The sequence below is a fragment of the Salvia miltiorrhiza genome, chromosome 1, assembly GCF_028751815.1.
Source record: "Salvia miltiorrhiza cultivar Shanhuang (shh) chromosome 1, IMPLAD_Smil_shh, whole genome shotgun sequence".
NCBI classification, from domain to species: Eukaryota; Viridiplantae; Streptophyta; class Magnoliopsida; order Lamiales; family Lamiaceae; genus Salvia; species Salvia miltiorrhiza.
Window position 1 is genome coordinate 28,827,063 of NC_080387.1, and position 20,321 is coordinate 28,847,383.

The 20,321-nt window shown below is 43.8% G+C and overlaps 1 protein-coding gene across 1 annotated transcript; it reads right to left on the bottom strand.

Moving 5' to 3' along the window:
• Positions 1-14,172: 14,172 nt before the first annotated feature.
• On the bottom strand, positions 14,173-20,264 carry LOC131018540 (mitochondrial arginine transporter BAC2). The gene is made up of 6 exons (XM_057947257.1): positions 19,714-20,264; positions 19,525-19,600; positions 18,884-18,979; positions 16,117-16,633; positions 15,451-15,586; positions 14,173-14,579 (listed from the first exon to the last, which is right to left on the bottom strand). Exons 1-6 carry the CDS (start codon positions 19,828-19,830, stop codon positions 14,385-14,387), a joined length of 1,137 nt encoding a protein of 378 aa, XP_057803240.1. The 5' UTR covers positions 19,831-20,264; the 3' UTR covers positions 14,173-14,384.
• Between the last annotated feature and the right edge of the window lie 57 nt (positions 20,265-20,321).

A 20,321-nucleotide genomic window follows, 5' to 3' on the forward strand; every position in this document is an offset into this window, starting at 1 on the left:
CCCCCTTGCTGAGCTTTCGAAGAAAAGGAAGAGGGGCTCCCTAATCTCTGTAGGTGAGAAGGAGAAACAGGAGGGCCTGAAAAAGGCCGGCAAACCTTCAGAGCCAGCAAGAAAGTCTGCTGGTGGTGTAAAGATTCTCCCCTCTGCTGGGGACAAGGGCAAGGGGCCAGCTAAGAAGTCAGCTGGTGGTTCTAAGGTTCTCCCCTCGACCGGTGGAAAGGGTAAGGGCAAAGCTGTGGTGCCCTCGGCTGATGAACCAGATGATCTTGTTCCTGGGCCGATTTCGAGTTTATCGGGGCAGGAATTGATTGATGCCTTGATAGCTCGTGTCCACTCAAAGGACCAAGAGAAAATGGAGAAGCTGTCCCGACCGGCTTTAGCTACTCAGCTCTGCCGGTTGGCTCTTCAGGTATCCTGCATCTTATACTCTTTGTTAAAAATTTTAAATTACTAACCTTTTATTGTTTTGTTGGAACCCATTTTATTTTCTTGCAGGTGGAGTCGGGGATGTGGGGGGCTGTTAAATGCATCCATGACTACGAGGTGGCAGAGAAAGAGAGAGAGAGAAAGAACAAGCGGACGTTGCCAAGCGTGACGATGCTGTCGCTGGGGTGGTGGAACGCCTGAGTAAAGCTGAAGCGGAGATTACTGATTTGAAGGCCCGGCTAGCTCAAATAGAAGTAGAGAAGTCCTCTCTGGTTTCTGAATTGACCAGAGCAACTAAAGAAAGCCATACGAGCCTTGCCAGGTTCAAGGCAGAGTATGAGCAGGCCTATAATGCGACTCGGCGTGATTGGAAAAAGACATCTGCAGAAGCTCAGAATCGCGCTTATATCCTGGGGGTACGAGATCAGCGCCTGGAGTATTTCTTATCTCCACAGGGCCAACACTTCCTGGGGGTGATGCTGGAAGACACTCTGGAGGCTTTCAAAAAGACTCCCGAATACCTGGAGGATTTCGGACCCCTTTTTGCTTACGTGATAGAGCGTACTGCTACAAAGGCATTGGAGATGGCGGGAGCCACCCCAGAGCAACTTGCTACCCTGAACCTGCACGCCTTGATGGACAACCTCAAGGATGAGGAGATAAATAAGCTGATGGGAATCCCTGCAAATTCTCCAGGGAAGCCAGAGTGGTGGTATCCAGTGCTGGAGAAGGCCATTCCCTATTTTACTCTTGGGATTGGATCTGACTCGTTGCCCTCTGCTCCCATGTATATGCCTGCTTTCTCCGCTTCCCTGGTGCGCTTTGTAAATCGGCTGCGGGATCCCTCTGGCCAGGTCACCCGGACGTTTTCTCAGTTCGGCATGGAGCCTCCCCTACCCTCTGACTTGACATCTTCTGCCTTCACCGACTCCGCCTCTTCCTCTGCTGCAGTGGATCAGCTGTTTGACCTGTACAAAGATGAGAATCTGTATGTGCAGGAGGCTGCGAAGCTGTTGGATCTGGGAGCTCGTCTTCCGAAAGTGAAGAAAGCTGGCATGCTGCCAGTATTTGCAGGGGGAGCCTCTGCTAGCCAGCCCTCCGCAAGTGGTGTCCCTCTTCTGGTCTCCTCTGCCTCTGTCCCTGCTTCCTTTATCTCCCCTGCGGATGCCTCCGTCCCTCCTGCCTAACTTGATGACAAATTTTGTAATTTCTCTAGTTTGTATAAATTGGATACTTACTTCTTGTTTTGGGGTGTATAGCTCTGCCTCACTGGCATATTCAAGTGAAGTTTTTTTTTTTTCTTGCTTGTGCCGCTTTTCTCCCTTCATTCTTTACGTTGTTCTTACTGCTCGTTGATGTTTGAGTTTATATTCCCGTCTTTCCCCTGCTGATTTGAATTGACTTGTTACGCTTGTTGTTGATGCTTCTCTGATCCCCTCCCTTGGGATTTCTTTTGATTTCTGCTATAAGGATTCCGTTGACTCTTCTAGCGAGAATTGTGATGACTCCTCTGGTGAGGATTGTGATGACTCCTCTGGCGAGGATTGTGATGACTCCTCTGTCGAGGATTGTGATGACTCCTCTGTCGAGGATGGTGATGACTCCTCTGTCGAGGATTGTGATGACTCCTCTGGCGAGGATAGTGATGACTCCTCTGGCGAGGATTTGGTTGACTCTTCTGGAAAGGATTTCACCGCCTCCTCTGACGAGGATTTGGTTGAAAGGATTTCACCGCCTCCTCTGACGAGGATTTGGTTGATTCTTCTGGAAAGGATTTCACCGCCTCCTCTGACGAGGATTTGGTTGATTCCTCTGGAAAGGATTTCACCGCCTCCTCTGACGAGGATTTGGTTGATTCCTCTGGAAAGGATTTCACCGCCTCCTCTGACGAGGATTTGGTTGATTCCTCTGGAAAGGATTTCACCGCCTCCTCTGACGAGGATTTGGTTGATTTCTTTGTTGGCGATTTCGTGCTTCCCATCCAAGCTGCTTCCCATCCGCGCTGCTTCCCATCCATGCTGCTTCCCATTCAAGCTTGAGCACTCTGCGCGGAGCATGGAAGACCCGGGGGGTGCAACCAACTTTCGCGGCTTACGATTAAATAGTAACCCTCTGCGTGGAGCATGGAAGGCCCGGGTGGCACGACCAACTTTCACGGCTTACGATTAAATAGTAACCCTCTGCGTGGAGCATGGAAGGCCCGGATGGCACGACCAACTTTCACGGCTTACGATTAAATAGTAACCCTCTGCGTGGAGCATGGAAGGCCCGGGTGGCACGACCAACTTTCACGGCTTACGATTAAATAGTAACCCCCTGCACGGAGCATGGAAAACCCGGGGGGTGCGACCAGCTTTTGTGACTTACGGTTAAGGACAACCTCTGCGCGGAGCATGGAGGACCCGGGGGGTGTAACCAACTTTCGCGGCTTACGATTATGTGCCACCTCTGCGCGGAGCATGGAAGGCCCGGATGGCACGACCAACTTTCGCGGCTTATGATTGAAAGAACACCCTGCACGGAGCGTGGAAAACCCGGGGGGTGCGACCAGCTTTCGTGGCTTACGGTTAAAGCAACCTCTGCGCGGAGCATGGAAAACCCGGGGGGTGCAACCAACTTTCGCGGCTTATGATTAAGTGCTATCTCTGCGCGGAGCATGGAGGGCCCGGGCGGCACAACCAACTTTCGCGGCTTACGATTGACAGGAACACCCTGCACGGAGCATGGAAAACCCGGGGGGTGTGACCAACTTTCGTGGCTTACGGTTAAAGCAACCTCTGCGCGGAGCATGGAAAACCCGGGGGGTGCAACCAACTTTCGCGGCTTACGATTAAGTGCTATCTCTGCGCGGAGCATGGAAGGCCCGAATGGCACGACCAACTTTCGCGGCTTACGATTGTCAGGAACCTCTGCGCGGAGCATGGAGGGCCCGGATGGCACAACCAACTTTCGCGGCTTACGATTGTCAGGGACCTCTGCGCGGAGCATGGAGGGCCCGGATGGCACAACCAACTTTCGCGGCTTACGATTGTCAGGGACATTCTCTGTTCTGGTTGGGTGTAACCCCTCTGCTCTGGTGAAGCATGATCCCTCTGTTTTTCCCTTGGCTTGCTGAGAAGCAATTTTTGAATTTAAAAATTGGGGACTACGGGTATACACCCTACTCCCCCCTCTGGTGACATGTGCAGTGCTCTGCACGAACATGTTAAGTAGCATATGTAATGTAAGAAAATGAGAATTGAAATAAACAAACACAACACCAGGGAATTCCCTAGAACCACATATCTGTTTTATTGATATTATGGCCCCGGACCTCGTTAAAACCCCTGTGGGGAAAAAGAGTATCCGGTCTACAAGTGATTACTCCTGCTAAGAAGCAGTTATACATAGAACTTTTTGAGTGTGTTTATATTCCATGGTCTGGGGAGAGCTCTGCCGTCTGAATCCGACAATATGTACGCACCGCCTCCCAAGACCTCTGTGACGATGTATGGCCCTTCCCAATTGGCCTCGAACTTGCCCACCGCCTTTAACGCATCAGCGCGCTTGAGAACCAAATAGCCCTTTGACAATTTCCTCACTCTGACCCGTTTGTCATATCCCGCTTTGATGATGCCTTTGTACTTGGCCGCTCTGATACGGGCTTCCTCCCTCTGTGCTTCCACCAAGTCCAGCTCTGCTCGGCGGAGCTCCTCATTGTGCTCAGTGTTATATGTGGTAATCCGATATGATTCTAGTCGTGCCTCTGCTGGTATCACCGCGTTAGATCCGTACACCAGCGTGAATGGTGCCTCCCCTGTTGCCGTTTTTGGACTAGTTCGGTAAGCCCAGAGAACACTGTCCAGTTCTTCCACCCACTTCCCTCTGCTCTAAGTTAGCCTCTTCTTGATTCCCTCACACATGGTCCTGTTAGCTAATTCCACTTGTCCATTTGCCTGTGGATGAGCCACTGAGACAAACCTCTGTGTAATATCCATTCGATCACAGAAATCCGCGATCCTCTGCCCTGTAAATTGAGTCCCATTATCAGACACAATGATTCGTGGTACTCCGAATCTGCAACAGATATTCCTCCAGATAAAGCGTTCCACTGTAACTTCATCGATCTTGCTCACAGCCTCAGCCTCGACCCATTTAGAAAAATAGTCTACTGCCACAATGAGAAAGCATTTCCCTCCAGGTGCTGTAGGCAGCTTGCCGACTATATCAATGCCCCATTTGTCGAACGGACAAGCAGCATACATGTCCCCCATGGGCTCCCCTGGTATGTTGATTCTCCCGGCATGCCTCTGATAAGCTCACACTTGCGGACGAACTCTCTGGCTTCCTGGTTGATATGAGGCCAATAGAACCCTGCCCGAATGATCTTGCGTACAAGGTCCCGAAATCCCGTATGACCACCACAGCAACCTGCATGAATTTCTTGCAAAGCAAAATTAGCTTCCTCTGGAGATAAACATTTTAGCAAAGGTTGAGTGAAAGATCGTTTGAAGAGTTGATCGTTGATTAGACAGTAATTCTCATAACGGGCCCTCTGGTTGGACTCTCTGCTTAGCCGCTCCCCTGTCTTTAGGAAGTGTATGATCGGAGCCCGCCAATCATCCCTGATCTCTACCGAGAACACCTGCGAAGTCTCCATCTCTCGGGTATCACAGAGTAGAATAATCTCATCACTCCAAGTTTGCTCCACCGCGCTAGCCATTCGCGCCAGTAGATCCGCTTTTGTATTCTCCTCCCGTGAAATCTGCTCGAGCTTGAATTCCATGAATTTTTCTTTCATTTCGTTGATTTTGGTGTGGTACGCCTTCATCCTCTGATCCTTGATATTATAACTTCCCGAGAACTGTTGTGCAACCAGCTGGGAGTCTGTCTTTATAATGACACACTCGGCTTTAAGCTCTGACAAGATGTGAGCCCCTCTGACCACGGCCTCATATTCTGCTTCATTGTTGGATAACCGACAAGTGAATTTGATGGCGAACTGGTATGTCCCATAACCTGGTGAAGTGATATAAACCCCGATCCCACATCCCTCTTTCGTCACGGACCCATCCACAAAGGCCACCCAAAACTCTGGTATAGGACGGCGAGTTGTTTCTTGTATGAAGTCTGCCAATGCTTGTGCTTTGATTGCTGTTCTCGGCTCATATTCTACATCATACTCCCCTAATTCCACGGCCCATTTGACCATTCTTCCCGACAAATCCGGGCGCCCCAAAACTTGCTTGAAAGGTAAAGACGTGCGTACCACCACTCGGTGCGAAAGGAAATAAGGCCTCAGCTTTCTTGCCGTGATCATGACCGCCAGAGCAGCCTTCTCGATCTCTGTGTAGTTGAGCTCAGGGCCCTGAATAATTCTGCTGACAAAATAGATGGGTCTCTGATGACTTCCCTCCTCTCTGATTAGCACAGAGCTGATTGACTCCTCCCCCATAGCTATGTATAGATACAACGTTTCTCCCGGAACTGGCTTGGTCAAAGTTGGGAGTTTTGCTAGGTATACTTTAAGATCCTCAAACGCCGCTCGGCATTCCTCTGTCCATAGAAACTTGGTTCCCTTCCTCAACACTTTGAAAAACGGCATGCTTCGCTCTGCCGATCGCGATATAAACCTGCTCAAAGCAGTGATATACCCATTCAGAGTCTGCACCTCCTTGACTCCTCTGGGCGGTGTCATTTCTAAAATAGCTTTGACCTTGTCGGCGTTGACCTCAATCCCTGCTGGCGTGACTTTATACCCCAAGAATTTCCCTGTGGTGACCCCAAAAGTGCACTTGGCTGGGTTCAACATGAGTCTGTGATCTCTGACTACTGTGAAGATCTCTTCCAGATCAGACACATGGTCCTCTGCCCTGTTACTCCGTACGAGCATATCGTCTACGTATACTGAGATATTCTTAGCAAGCTGTTCTTTGAAAATTTTCTCCATCATCCGCTGATACGTGGCTCCTGCATTCTTCAGACCAAACGACATACTCTTCCACCCATATACTCCACAACAGACGGCAAAGGCCGTTTTGGCGATGTCTCCCCTGTTCATCTTTACCTGATGATACCCTTGGTACGCATCCATCATGGATAATAAGGCACATCCTGAAGTAGAGTCCACCAATTGATCAATCCTTGGCAGAGGATAATGGTCCTTCGGACAAGCAGCGTTTAAATCTCTAAAATCCACGCACATCCTCCAAGTATTCGTTTTCTTGGGTACCATCACCGCGTTTGAGATCCACTCTGGGTATTGCACTTCCACAATATGCCCAGCTTTCAATAGTTCATAGACCTGCTCTCTGATGGCAGCGTCCTTTTCAGCCCCAAAATTCCTTGTCCGTTGCTTTACCGGCTTGACCTTAGGGTCCACGTTGAGGCAATGTTCCGCCAACCTTCTATCGATTCCCTTCAAATCTGCGGTGCTAAAAGCGAACACATCCGCATTTCGCCGAAGACAACCAATGAGCTCTTCTCTGATTTGATCACTCATGGCCGATCCAATCTTAGTCTGGAAACCCTCTTTCCCTGGAAATAACTCTATCATATTGCAAACATCGCTAGTGGACACCAGCGCGGTTTTCTCTGTGGAGTCTATGTCTTTTAATAAATCTGCCAACTCTTGGCGCTCCTCTGCTGGGGCATGCACCTCGCCCACTTTCCCCTACTTCCGGGCGTTCGACCCCTCTGTCCATCTTTCCCTTTTCTGCCCTGCTGACTGTGTGAGCATTTGCACGTGGCATGCTTTTGATGTCGTTTGATCGCCACAAACTTCTCCCACTCTTCCTCCCTCGATTGGAAACTTCATTTTTAGATGAAACAAAGAGATAACCGCCCTGAACGCCGTCAAGGCGGGCCGGCCGAGTATGACATTGTACGAGGGTTTAGGCATATCTACCACTAAGAACCGTACCATCCTTGTTTTGTTGCCTGCAGCTGTATTGCCGAGAATCAACGGTAGCTCTACATACCCCAGGGGCATGACCATCTCTCCTCCAAACCCAAACAAAGGAGCATTTGTCGGCTCAACATGAGCGTTAATTCCCATATTTTGGAGACATTCCTTATACAAGATGTTTACAGCGCTGCCCGAATCCACGAAAATACGGTGAATAATGCAGCCGGCAATGTCCGCCGTGATGACCAGCGCATCATCATGCGGATACATTAATGTGCGTATATCCTCTGCTCCAAAAGTGATTGCCGGCTCCTCTGCCGTGCTGGTGACTTCCATGACCCTTTTAGGATAATACCCTGTTTTAACTGCTCTGACGACTTGCTTTTTAGCCCTATTTGATGTGGGCATCCCGTTTTCCCCACAAATCATGTGAACTTCCCTTCTATACGGGGGGGGGGGGGGGAGGAAGAGCTTGCCTGTCTGCCCCCTCTCTGCGATTATCCTGGTTGTCATCAAGCCTGCGATCTCTGTTGTTGTTCCCCTGTTCTCGCCGCTGATCCCGGTTATTTCTTTGATCCCTCTGATCTCGCTGATCTCTCTGATCCCTCTGATCTCGCTGATCTCTCTGATCAGTCCTCCTCTGACCTTCATTTCCCCTGTCAATGAGATGGTCGAGATATCCCTGACGCACCAGTAACTCCAATTGGTGCTTAAGGTGCCCACAATATTTCGTGTAATGCCCGAAGGAATTGTGATATTCACACAACTTATTGTTAGGCCCTTCCTGCGGCGGCCCAGTCCGGTAGGTCCCCGGTGCCCTAAAGAACGGCTGATCCTTTATCAGATGAAAAATTTCTTCTTGTGGTTTAATCAAGGGCGTGTATTCGGTAAACCGCGTTACTTCATTCACTCTTGCTGTCTCTGTCTTTCGGGTGCTTCCTCAGCTTTCTTGACTCTGTGTTTCTCATTTTCCACCTTCCTCGCCATTTTTGCATCCTCCAACTGTAGATAACCCGATAGCCTTGCCATGATGTCATCAAAATCCCTTGCTGGTCGAATTTGTAATTCGTCAAAAAAGATCCCCGGCCTGAGTCCTCTGACATAGGCGCAGTTTTTAATTTGCGATTCTGCCTCTGGCACCTCCAGAGCGGCAAGGTTAAACCTCGCTGTGTACTCCCGTAGCGTTTCTCCCTGCTCCTACTTAATATCCATCAGCGAAAGGGCTGACTTCCCTACCCTTCGTGAACTCGCGAACTGCCGCAAAAAACGAGTCTGTAATTCTTCGAAAGAATGAATGGAATTTGGGGGCAACGTTCCAAACCATAACTGAGCTGGTCCAGTAAGAGTAGTGGAGAAGATTCGGCACTTAATGCCCTCCGTGTACATGTGCAGCGTAACTAACCCTTCAAACCGATTGAGGTGTACCTCCGGATCGGTAGTGCCATCGTAATCCAGTGAGATGGGCTTGTAGCTTCTAGGTAAGGTATCTGCCAAGATATCGTCCGAGAAAGGACTGCGATTGTTGATCGGGTGGAGCCTTGATGTCTTAGCTCTCTTGTCCCCCTTATGCCTCCCCTGCTCCCTTCTGTCTCTGGGCGCATCACGAGCGTGGCGCTTGTGGACTCTATATTCATGTCTGCCAGAGGAATACTCCGGCTCTCTTTCCTCTGACCTCTCTGTATAGCGCGATTTTTCCGATCGATGGGACTTCTCCACCCGGTGCGATTTTCCTGACCTTTGTTCCCTGTCCTCCCTTCGGGATTTCTCCCTCAGTGATTCCTCCAGATCCTGGAGTTGATGTTTCAGCTGAGACACTTGGTTTTTTAGCCGAGCTTTCTCCCTCGGTCTCTCTTCCTCGAACACCAAGGAGACGGATTGACTATCAGACTCGTCAACCCTCTCCTTTCTCACAACACTGTTGAGTCTGACCCGGCTCCCCTCTGGTCTTCTTTCCACTTCCCTGTCAGCCGGGTCCCCTTGCACTTCCAGAGGCATCGCAGCTTGTTTGTTGATTGCTAAAGTGTTTACCTCCTGAGCAGCGGGAGGTGGAGCCTCAGTGCCCTGCAAAGTAGCCGTTCCTACCAGTGGAGTTACAGTGGGAACAGTGGACAACATGGGAGTTCCTAGTGCCTGACGCACAGCGGAGTAGTGAAGCAGCGCCATCATCTGTTCCATTGACCCGAACGTAAGCTGTCCCGCTCCAGGCGCGGGAGTTAAGCTTGGCATATCAGATCCCGGAGTTACCAGAGCAGATCTCTGGAGACTTGCATTCAGCCCTGTCAACGGAGTGGCGGAGATAGCATGAAACCCTGGTGGTGCAGCGAAGGCAGCATTGCCCTGTAGGCCAGTGAACAAGGAGGCAGGCACCTCAGTGGTGAGAGCAGCGGAGTCGAACTCCTTCTCCAGGTTGCGGTGAGCATCTGACGATCCCATAGTACCTACATGTAAGCAAAGTGAGAAAAGTCCCAAGGACAAAAGAACAAACCCTCCGTTACCGATGGGAGTCCCAATATAAGAAATCCAATAAAGAATCCCGAGCACCGGTACAAAGACCGTTAAAAAGGTTCCGAATAATTCTACACTCTGGAAAATAAACCCAGAGTATAGATTGAGAAAAACAGAGCCCTCAGTAAAATCCAGCAGACGCGAGATACCCAGAGATAAGTACAAACAGAGCAACCACCAGAAGACATGTTAGCACGATTCATTAAACATGATAACAAAAAGAATTATGTAAAATACTACCATAATATGAAGATTAATCAAGGAAAACATGGAGAACATGAATAATAGTTTCCCATAAGTGAAGATCGTCCACAAAACAACAATATGGATCTCACCATAACTAAGACAAAGTGTTTAATTATCATATTACTGAGGTAAATCCCTTGCATCGACGACAATAAATACTCTTGAGATCGAAGACTAGCCACAAAACCCATAGATCCCCAGCAAGACACCCCAATATACCAGGAACAGAACAGAACTTCCAATTCAATCATCAAAATCGAAGATCAACCACGAAAAACATGGAAAACGCCCATAAACCCCCTCCCTTAAACGAAAAAAGTCTATAAGCCCCCGGCGCAGAACTAACATAACAAAAACAGATTATCACCCCCGATTCAGCGATACAAAGCGAGGATTAGTCACCAAAACATAGGAAGTAACGGTAATTATCAATTGCAAACAAAGAATACCCACGGATTAGCAACGCGAACCCGAGCACAACAGAAGCAAAGTATTAATCGGCGTATTATCGATGCAAACCCATGAATTAACAGTAATAACCACACGCTTCACCGAAAACAAGGTAAAACACGAAGATCGCCCACAATTATCGTATTAACACGCAAAACAACCACATACAAGCAACATAAACCCAAAATATCGGGGATCCATAAGGAAACGACGAACACAATCGGAACAGAGCACCCAATCACAATTTCCTCATGCAAAACATTAGATCGGTGAAGAGAACCTCAATTCTACAAGAGAACCCCTTATTCGCAGATAACTACCCCAAACAAGCGGTAAATAAACGTAAATTTCCCCTGATTCATGTTTTACGCCCGTCGCCACCTTTCCCCATGCACCCAAAACACAAATCAACGCAGAGCTCAGCAGATTAACCACACATTAAACCAGAAAACGCAATTAAACGATTAAACACAGCTGGATATCCGGATTATCGGACCAATCGGTGCCAACGCCCGCAAATCCGATTGAATTCACAGATCTGCGTACGCCGGCGACCGTAACCTCACGTCTTAATTCAGTAGCCTTCCCACAGACGGCGCCAGTTGGTGTTTAACGTAGCCAACACCTAAATCTATAAAGGGAAAACATAAAATTCTACCTAGTCGAGAAGGCTGGAAAGAGTAAAAATAGCTGATCGGAAACCTTGCACGAGAAAAACAACTATTGTATTCGAAAATATAAGAGAGCGTAAGTAACAGTACACGAGCTCGGGCCCTATTTATAGATTTACAAGCGGAGGGGTAAAATAGTAAAAACATCTTCGGTGCATGCGTCTTGCGTGGTGGAAGGGTACGCTGGTAATTTCGATAATACGCGGGAGACCTTCCCGCGCATTTAACAACTCCTCTGATAAAAAATGTCTCCTCTAGCGAAGGCATCTTCTCTGGTAATGTTGACATCTCTGGCATGAAGGACTCCTCTGGTAAACACGTCTTCTCTGGCAAGGGCGTCTCCTCTGGCGGTAATGACTTCTCTGGCATGAAGGACTCCTCTGACATGGATGACTTCTCTGGTGTGGAGGACTTCTCTGAGGATGGTGACTTCTCTGACGGAGTTGACTTCTCTGATGACGATGACTTCCCTGACGATGGTGACTTCTCTGGCGAGTGTATCTCCTCTGCCATATTCATCCCGCCAATGGGGTCGATTCCTCTGATTCGTATTCCTTCCCTACTCTGCACATATTACTCCTCATCACGTCCCAAAAAGAAAAAAGAGAAACTTATTTCAGGGACGGAGGGAGTATATGTTCACGAATGTTCAATGAAAAAATCCGTTGAACATGGCGTGAATAAATCATGTCCGTTAAATTAGATAAGATCAACGGATGAGATTACTTCTCTCTTCTTTCTTTCATTTAGATCTTTTTCATTGAACCTATATATATATATATATATATATATATATATATATAGGGGCGTGCTCCAGTGAGACCCCCTATTTTTCGTGAGACACTGAAGACAATGAATAAGACATAAACTAATGAACAAGACAATATATAATGATGAACAATGTAGTATATACTGATGAATAACGAAATTTAAAATATTTCGCTCCCTTCAAGATTCGAACCATGAGAAAAAAAATTCTTCCACTAGATACAATATCAGCCATAGGATTAATGAAATAAACGTACGAGATCGTGTCTCAGGTCTCACTAAAAATAGGGGGTCTCATTGGAGCGCTCCCATATATATATATATATATATTTGAAGCGGGCTAATACTTTATATTTCAATTTTAAAAAAATCGTACAACCAATTAGCAAAATATATAGGGTATAAATCCATAATCCGAATAAACTCCTCGAAATGTTAAAATTTCAATTTCCTATTTCACTTTACAAACAATGGTGTACATATATTGAATCAAAATCCGACACATTGAACACACGACAATTCGTAACTTTAAGACCAAGTATCCAAGTATGTATATTTTCCTAGTTTCATATAAACTATAGAGGTGACATATGCGGCTTATGATGTTCCTAGGTTGAAATTTTTCATACTCCATCCTTATTTAATTGGTCTCAACAACTATATCCAGATCCTGTTAATATTATAATATCCGTTGCTCAAAAAGGTCAACAAAAAATATAAGTGCAATATTATTAAAAAAAGAAACAATATATAGAAATAAACACTGCCGACATGTCCCATTTAATAAATAAAGAAATCATGTAGATATTTTTTTAGAACCCAAATTATATAGACATGGAAAGCCGTAATTTCAGTTCTATTGGTCTTGGACCGTAAATTGTTTGTGGAATCTGTAAAAATTTGATGTGAAAATGTATAAATTAAAAAATGAAAACTTTTTGCTCCCTGTAAAATACAAATTTAGAACCATAAATTCATTCAGTATAGTGGTATATTCACCATAAATCTTCGTAATCGAAAGACAATGATTCGGAAATTATATTTTAAAATGAATTTTCATTTTAACCCATCTCACTCATTCATTATACAAAAGCTGAAGGCGAAGTCTCAAGTTGAGGTTCACTACTTGAAATAAATATTCCATGCTCTTAGATGTTCAATCTATTCATCTTAAGGATGAGAGAGAAACTTATAAAAAAAATTGTAAATCATGTTCAAGTGTGTATCATTTCTAAGTTAGCTTGGTAATCATCTCACCCACATAGAGTTCACATAGTAGAAGCAAGGCACATGCATGAGAGAGAGAGATGAATTAATTGTGTGCAAAGGGTGGTTTGTTTTAGTTTGGAACTTTGCTTGAAAAAGACCAAATGGAATTGAAAGGCATTACAAATGATTACACAAGACATGCCTCTCATGGCCCAATCTCAACTTGTTCACAAAGTTTTTCAGTTTCATTGACAGAGACACCAAAAAGGGGAAGAGAAGAACAAGGCTTTGACATCAACCACAAACCAAACCTTTCATATTTGACCCTGTACCTGTGATGATATGGAAACAAACAAAGAGACGAGCATCGAAAACTAGAATCATAGTTGACCAAATATAGGTAGCCTAGCCCTAGAGAAAACCTAATCATCGTCATCCGTGGTTCGAAGCATCAATGGTCAAAGAAGGTGCTTAAACACAGTCAAATTGAAACTACTTCAGATTAAAAGTACAGGAGAATGGTGTCAAAAGGCGACGGCATTCATGAGACACGAACTTGTGCAAAGTGGAGGTACCACTTATACCACAAACTTAAAAAAACTCAAGTGCAGTACTGGGTCCATTTCTGTAACCATCCGAAATTCCAAAACTTGAATGAATGCATGCCCCCCACAAACTTTCAAACCTATCAATTATGCTCGCTAATTTACAAGCGTATTTAATGAATACGCTGACTAATAATGACATATTCTTTCCATTGTTGATCTGTTAAATAGAGCTTACCACTGAAATACGTCTTCTATGTAAACATGTGGACTAGATGGACTTTTATGGTAAACAAGAGAACAAATTTCAAGGCTCAAGATCCAGAAAGGGAGCCCTCAACTTATATATAAAAAGAGTTTCACTAGTTCTAGGGGATGATCTTCGCATGTAATGAGACAAAAGCAATAAAGAAAAAATGTATCCAGCCAAAAGGATTAAGGATATATGAACCTGACATTACGAAGAGGAGGTAAACTCTGTAGCAGCCGTGTTATTCCAAAGTGTAAACCTTGCATGTATACTTGTTACCAGAACAACAATATATACTCAAGCAAAGAGAATCAGTAGCTGGTTGCAATAAGAAGCATTCAAGGAATTTCTTCCCTTGTATGTTAGCCCAGTCAAAATCCTCACAGGACCATAAGGTTTTAATATGGATCTTGTAAATAAAGGACTCTTTAACTAGGCACCAAGTGATTGATAGCAAAAAAGTAGCTTCCGACGATGATAGATGATGCGAGTCCACAACGGGCCATCCGCAACCCTATGCCATTCAGCAGTAAATTTCTGTCAGCCGGGTGGATCCCTGTGAGCCTCTCAAATCTATTTCCTCTTTTAGGCCACATCAAAAATTTCCTCTCCAATAATAAATACTGCAAACGGAAAATTTGAAATTATAAAACTCACACAAGAGGAAAAATCGAGAAGAAACTACAGTTCCGGAAAGGTCTTCATATTTGAGTTTACAGGGAAAAGAATAAGCAGCGCAAACATACTGTTAACTAAAGTCTTCATGGATATCCAAGCTACCTGAGATAGTAGCTATGGAAACATCCGTTGGATTTTCATGCAGAAAAAACAATTTCTTGATAATAGATACAGTAGGGACATAGATGCTTTCTATATATAAACTTTAGTTCAAATACATACAAAGGACATAAATGCAGAACCTTTTAAGTTAACCACAATGGGAGATACCTTCATGTTTGTATCTAATGTTTTGGAATCATAATGCCAATAGGTTGCAATGACAAAGAAACGGTACAACCTGAGCAGCAAATGCCTCTTTAAACAAAATATGTCTCTACAGAGAGTTCAACATTCATGGAAGGAAATGACAATCCATTGTGATATTGACCATTATTTATTGCACAAATGATAGGCAAGCATTCATGGAAACCGAATTCATATCACACATGATATTGGTACTAAATCAACAATGTAATACAAACTTACAGAAAATAGTGGTTTAAAATGCTGAAGGCTTATTTTTAAGGTTTGGCTGGAAAATTTTCTTTCACAGTTCAGCATTCTGCTAATTCAGTGTATATACTTGACACCTTTGCACATGCTCCACAAAGTAACATTCAGGGAAATCCAAACACCAAACACGTATGTAAAGATAATGCTAATACAAACCCAAAGGAAGCATTAAACAAAAGTAGAAACATTCTAAATATGAAGTGGAATTCACTTTTGAAACCAATATTAGATTATAACCTCTCTTCTTGTCAAGTACCGTACCTTAGGCAAAACAGTGCATTGTGATCGGTTTCTCGTTGTGTCAAAACCATGTGAAACAGCTGCAGCAAAGGCACCAGAAACTCCAGCCGAGAGGCTAACAGCCACTGGAGACAATGGGCCAACTTCACTGTCATACCTGAAATCATTTATAGAGTGAGGAAAGAAGATAAATAACAGCCGGTTTGAACACAATTCTAGTTATGTCCTACAAAATTCACAAACAGGCAGACCTTTAAAACTGAAGCTAAACAAATGCTGACTAATAACAACACAATTTAATATAAAAAGAAAAAAATAAATAATGCCATCATGACTGCAATTGCGGACATAGCTATCACATATTGATATTTTTACATTACTTGCAAGTAAAGAACCTAGCAGGAAAATTCAATATACCGGCAACCATGAACGCAAGCTAGAAATCTTGAGTTATTAGCAACCAAATCCATAAAATGGAAAGCCTTTAAGATTCACATCTCTACAGAATCATCATTACAGAAATCATATTTTCCTCAGAACTGCTGATGAGTTAATAATTCTTTATTTGCAACAATATGCAGACCTGATGAGGACATGCTTTTAGGTAAGAAAATCAGGAAATAATTCTTTCTTTCGAAAGATCAATTGATCACATAATGGGTAATCAGCAAATGATGAAAATCAAACCTTGGAATAGGATCCATATTCACAGCTTTCCAGTTGAGCATGACTTCGTGTAGAAATTGCCAGCTTCCAAAAAATAAGCCACCAAAAATGGAATCTCTCACTATACCAGATCTATAACCTCTCCACAGAGCTGTCCAACCTTCCAAAGAAACGATTTCTAATAATGTTCGGACATTGCTAACAGGAGGTGGTTTCCCGGATCCTGTCATCATCCATGGGTACTCTTTCAAAGAATCCAATATATTTCCATTTCTAGTGGTCAAGGTGGACAAAAGGGAAATGGATTTGCTCATTGCAGTCATATCCAGGGAACATCTGGGAAGTAATCTCGAAACTAAAGGAGGAACAACACTCTTTTCAACAATGGAAGGCGGGGTTGTAATGCGAGAAGCAGAAGCAACCTGAGCACGAACTTTAATCATTTCAAATGGAGAGCTTACAAGTGATTCAACAGTTCCAGAAGCAAATCCTGCCAGCATAGCCTCAGAGAGAAGTAAATGATCATCCTCACGACCATCTGATTAGGAAAGATTGGGGTAAGCAAAAGATCATCTTTAATATGCAACAAAATATGGTTAGAAAGACACAACACAATGAAGAAGAAGCAGTCTCGCTACCATAACATACTAATATTTCTCACTCGTGCATTAATCTGTAAGTCTACATGCCTCACGGAAAGGAACAGAGATGTTCAGCTGATGACTCAATACAGTAGTTACAAAGTACACAAAGGGTTAAACCAGCAGAAGCTTCAGCCAAAAGACCAGTTAACCACAGAACAGAACCAGTAACATATTATCAAAATAGGAAATACATTAGAACGAACTCCTTCAACTAGCGGTAGTAAGAAAGGAGAAACGTTTGAAGCAAGTGCCAACAAGGAAATAATCTGCAAAGGTCAAACACATATTTGAATCCTACCAAAAAACTGATGGATCAAACACATACTCCCTCCGTCCCAGAAGAGTATGCTCACTTTCCTTTTTCATCCGTCCCACAAAGCATGCAAAACCCATTTTTGGACACGGCCCCACCCCTAACCCCTTATTTTTATCCTCATTTTCAACACTTGTTACAACTTTACCAATATGACCTACCATTATTTATCCACTCCACTCACAAAAGTGGACCCCTTTCTCCACTCACAACACACTCATCTAACATTGATTAAAACGCGTGCTGAACAAACTAAGCATACTCTTCTAGTCTTCTGGGACGGAGGGAGTATTACAATCCTACTTAAGCATAGAAGACCATTTCTCACACTGTGATTTTATCACCAAAAAGATTAAAGATAGAACATAATCTCTGTCAGCTGCATAGCACCACTGAAGGCTCAGTGCCCCCAAGCAGAGAGAAGGAAACTAAGACAATGATGTTTCTTGTAATACCCATAGTTATCAATAGTGCAAATCGCGCTAGCAATCGTGCATCGCGTCGCGCACGCATATCGCACCGCATCAAGATGCAGAGGTTAATGTTTAATAGCAAGCGCTATATGCGCTATTTTGATCGCGCATTGCGCAAAATAGAGCGCTATTGAACAATTTTCTGCATGGGCTATTATATACTGCACGGGCTTGGGCTTTTAATATTAGGGTTTAAAGTTATAGATAACTTATAAATTAAGTCTGCTCTGATTGTCCAACTCCAACTGCATGATAGACTCTTCGGTTCTTTTCTTTTAAAGTTTTACGTTTCTGTTTCTTTCTTCCTCTAATCCCAAGCGACAGACAGACTCTTTGGTTCTTGAAGAACCGTTCTTCACTTCTTCCTGATCTCTTCACGTTCTTCTCATATTCATCACTTCTACTTCTTCTCCTCTTCTCATATTCAGTTCCTATTCTATAGCAAGTTCAACCCTAAACCCTGAAATTAAGTTTTTATGACTGTATCTTTTTATTAACTAGACATATTATACATGTTTTTCTTATTATTATGATATATATGTTTTTATATATTTCTGTGCAATATATTCAAATAGCGTGCGCGATAGCGCTAGGATAGCTTTGCACGATTGTGCGCGATGCGCGATTAATAACTATGGTAACACCAACTCAAAATTAGAGAATTTTCGTAAAGCTGTTTACTGATTTTTCTAATTGTATCGCCTCCCAACAATGATTTTGATTACACAAAGAAATTTATGATTCTAACTCATTCATCTTACCATCACTACTCTTTTGTAGTCTCACTACAAGCATCTGCTTCTACCTTTCTTCGCCTCATAATCTTTTCATTTTAATGATTTGGCATCGACCAGCATACAAATCATGATGCTTGACAGAGCTTCTCTAATTGAAGTACTAGTTTCAGTAATTATCCTTATGCCTTCAAGTTCTTTTGGTTTGATAGAAATTAGTTTAATTATTGCATGTGATCATATAGACAAAGCTAAAAGTTGACGATTTTAAGGAAGCCTTAAAAAGGCTCAACTTAACTCAAAAAATGTTTCTTAAAAACTGTACATGCAGGTTTTCTAGCATGGATCCTGCGTTGCATATTACTCATGCCCAAGGCAGGTACCATTATCTAATGGCGCCAAGTGCCTTGAGATTACATTCTCAGTACTCTATGGTCATAAAGATGTGTGTCAGTTTAGTTCCTAATAAGTCTTCATCACTGACTTAATTTTATTTGTTCTGCTATCTTGGTTAGAGTGATCTCTTAATCAATGCAGAGGTGACACCAGCATATATGGCCAGAAAGCAAAATTCACAAAGAGAAGATAAAATGAACAAAAGAAACACAGAAAATTTGAAGTTACCCTCGTAGAATGCGGTCAATATCTCATAAACGCCAAAGCGAACACCAAGACCCAATGTTCTTCCCATAATCAGCCACCCAACGCCATTATACAAACCTGACATAAACATGAAAGACAAAAATTTGAATGCCACAGCACTGAATTTTATGCTTGTATAAGCAATGTATGAACCACATTTCGCCGTGCAAGGAAACCAGACTATATTTAAGTTGTTAACAGATCCAGTTAAAAATACCAACATGAAAGGGTGTTTTTTTTTTTCTTTTTCTTTATCAAGTTTAGCTTAACTTCAGATTCCTGCTTGTTCTTGACAACACATAGATATCTTGAAGCTGACAATTGCCACATTTCCCAATGTTACGAAGTTGTTGAATTCTCTCCCTTTCATCTCAGTCCTCCACATTTTTTTCCTTTTTTAGGTTGAGTATAATTCGTATCTAGTTTAGACAGTTTCTGATCCCACGCAAAGCACAAGGCCTAGGCACAAAAAATATGATCAACAAGTACTGAAAAACAACTTTTATAGTTACAAATATGAGCATGGTTCGGAAAGTGGTACAAGGAAGATGAAGTAATATTATACTTCAGCATGCTCGGTTCACAGACTGAATCTTTGAAGAGATTGGTAGCTTCAGAATTACCTGAATATCCTGATAAAACTCGCACTCTGTAAAGAACATCAGCCGCAGTCAACGGTCTCTTACCAGTGGAGCCAACCTGTTTTTAATGCATCACATTAGTAATTAGTGATCTAGTAAGAATAACGACAAAGATTGTCCATGGATATCTACAAAAGCAACAAGTAAAGATACGATTTACATATTTGAAACCTGCATCAAGGCTTTGAGAGTGTCCAGCGGGTATGTCACGGCAGTGCCTAGGGCCACGGACGCCGCGGCGGCCGCGGCGTGCACCGCGAATGTCTTGTTATTCAACAATTCGTTCATCCCCACAGAATTAAACTGACGAGCTCACTCGAAATTTCAACGACGGTGGTTCTTACACGTCAGTTTTTGAGAAATCCAAAAACCGCGAGATTTACACGAAGTCTCCATTCTCGAAGTTAAATTCCATCTTCCTCAAGCTAATGCTACCTGTGCCCTAGGCGGCTGAGCCTAAAAGCTTGAACACCGCTCGCCTTCGAGAAGAAACCGAAATTGTGAGCAGCAGAGAAGAAAACAGCAGAAATCGATAACTAATACTCAGTTAGCCTGCGGCGGCGACGCTGTGCGTTTCTACGTTTCAGCTGATATTTCCCGCTCTACACTTGTCCTTGTCCCCTTTTTCTCCATTTTCATTTCAGTTCATCTCTGAGCCTCTGCTTTATATATGTTGCGATCCGAGTTAAATGGGCCTATTTCCTTCAAATGATGGGCTTTTGTGTTTTGCCTTCTTTTAAAGAGCTTATAAATTTAACTTAAAGAATATATAATTGAGT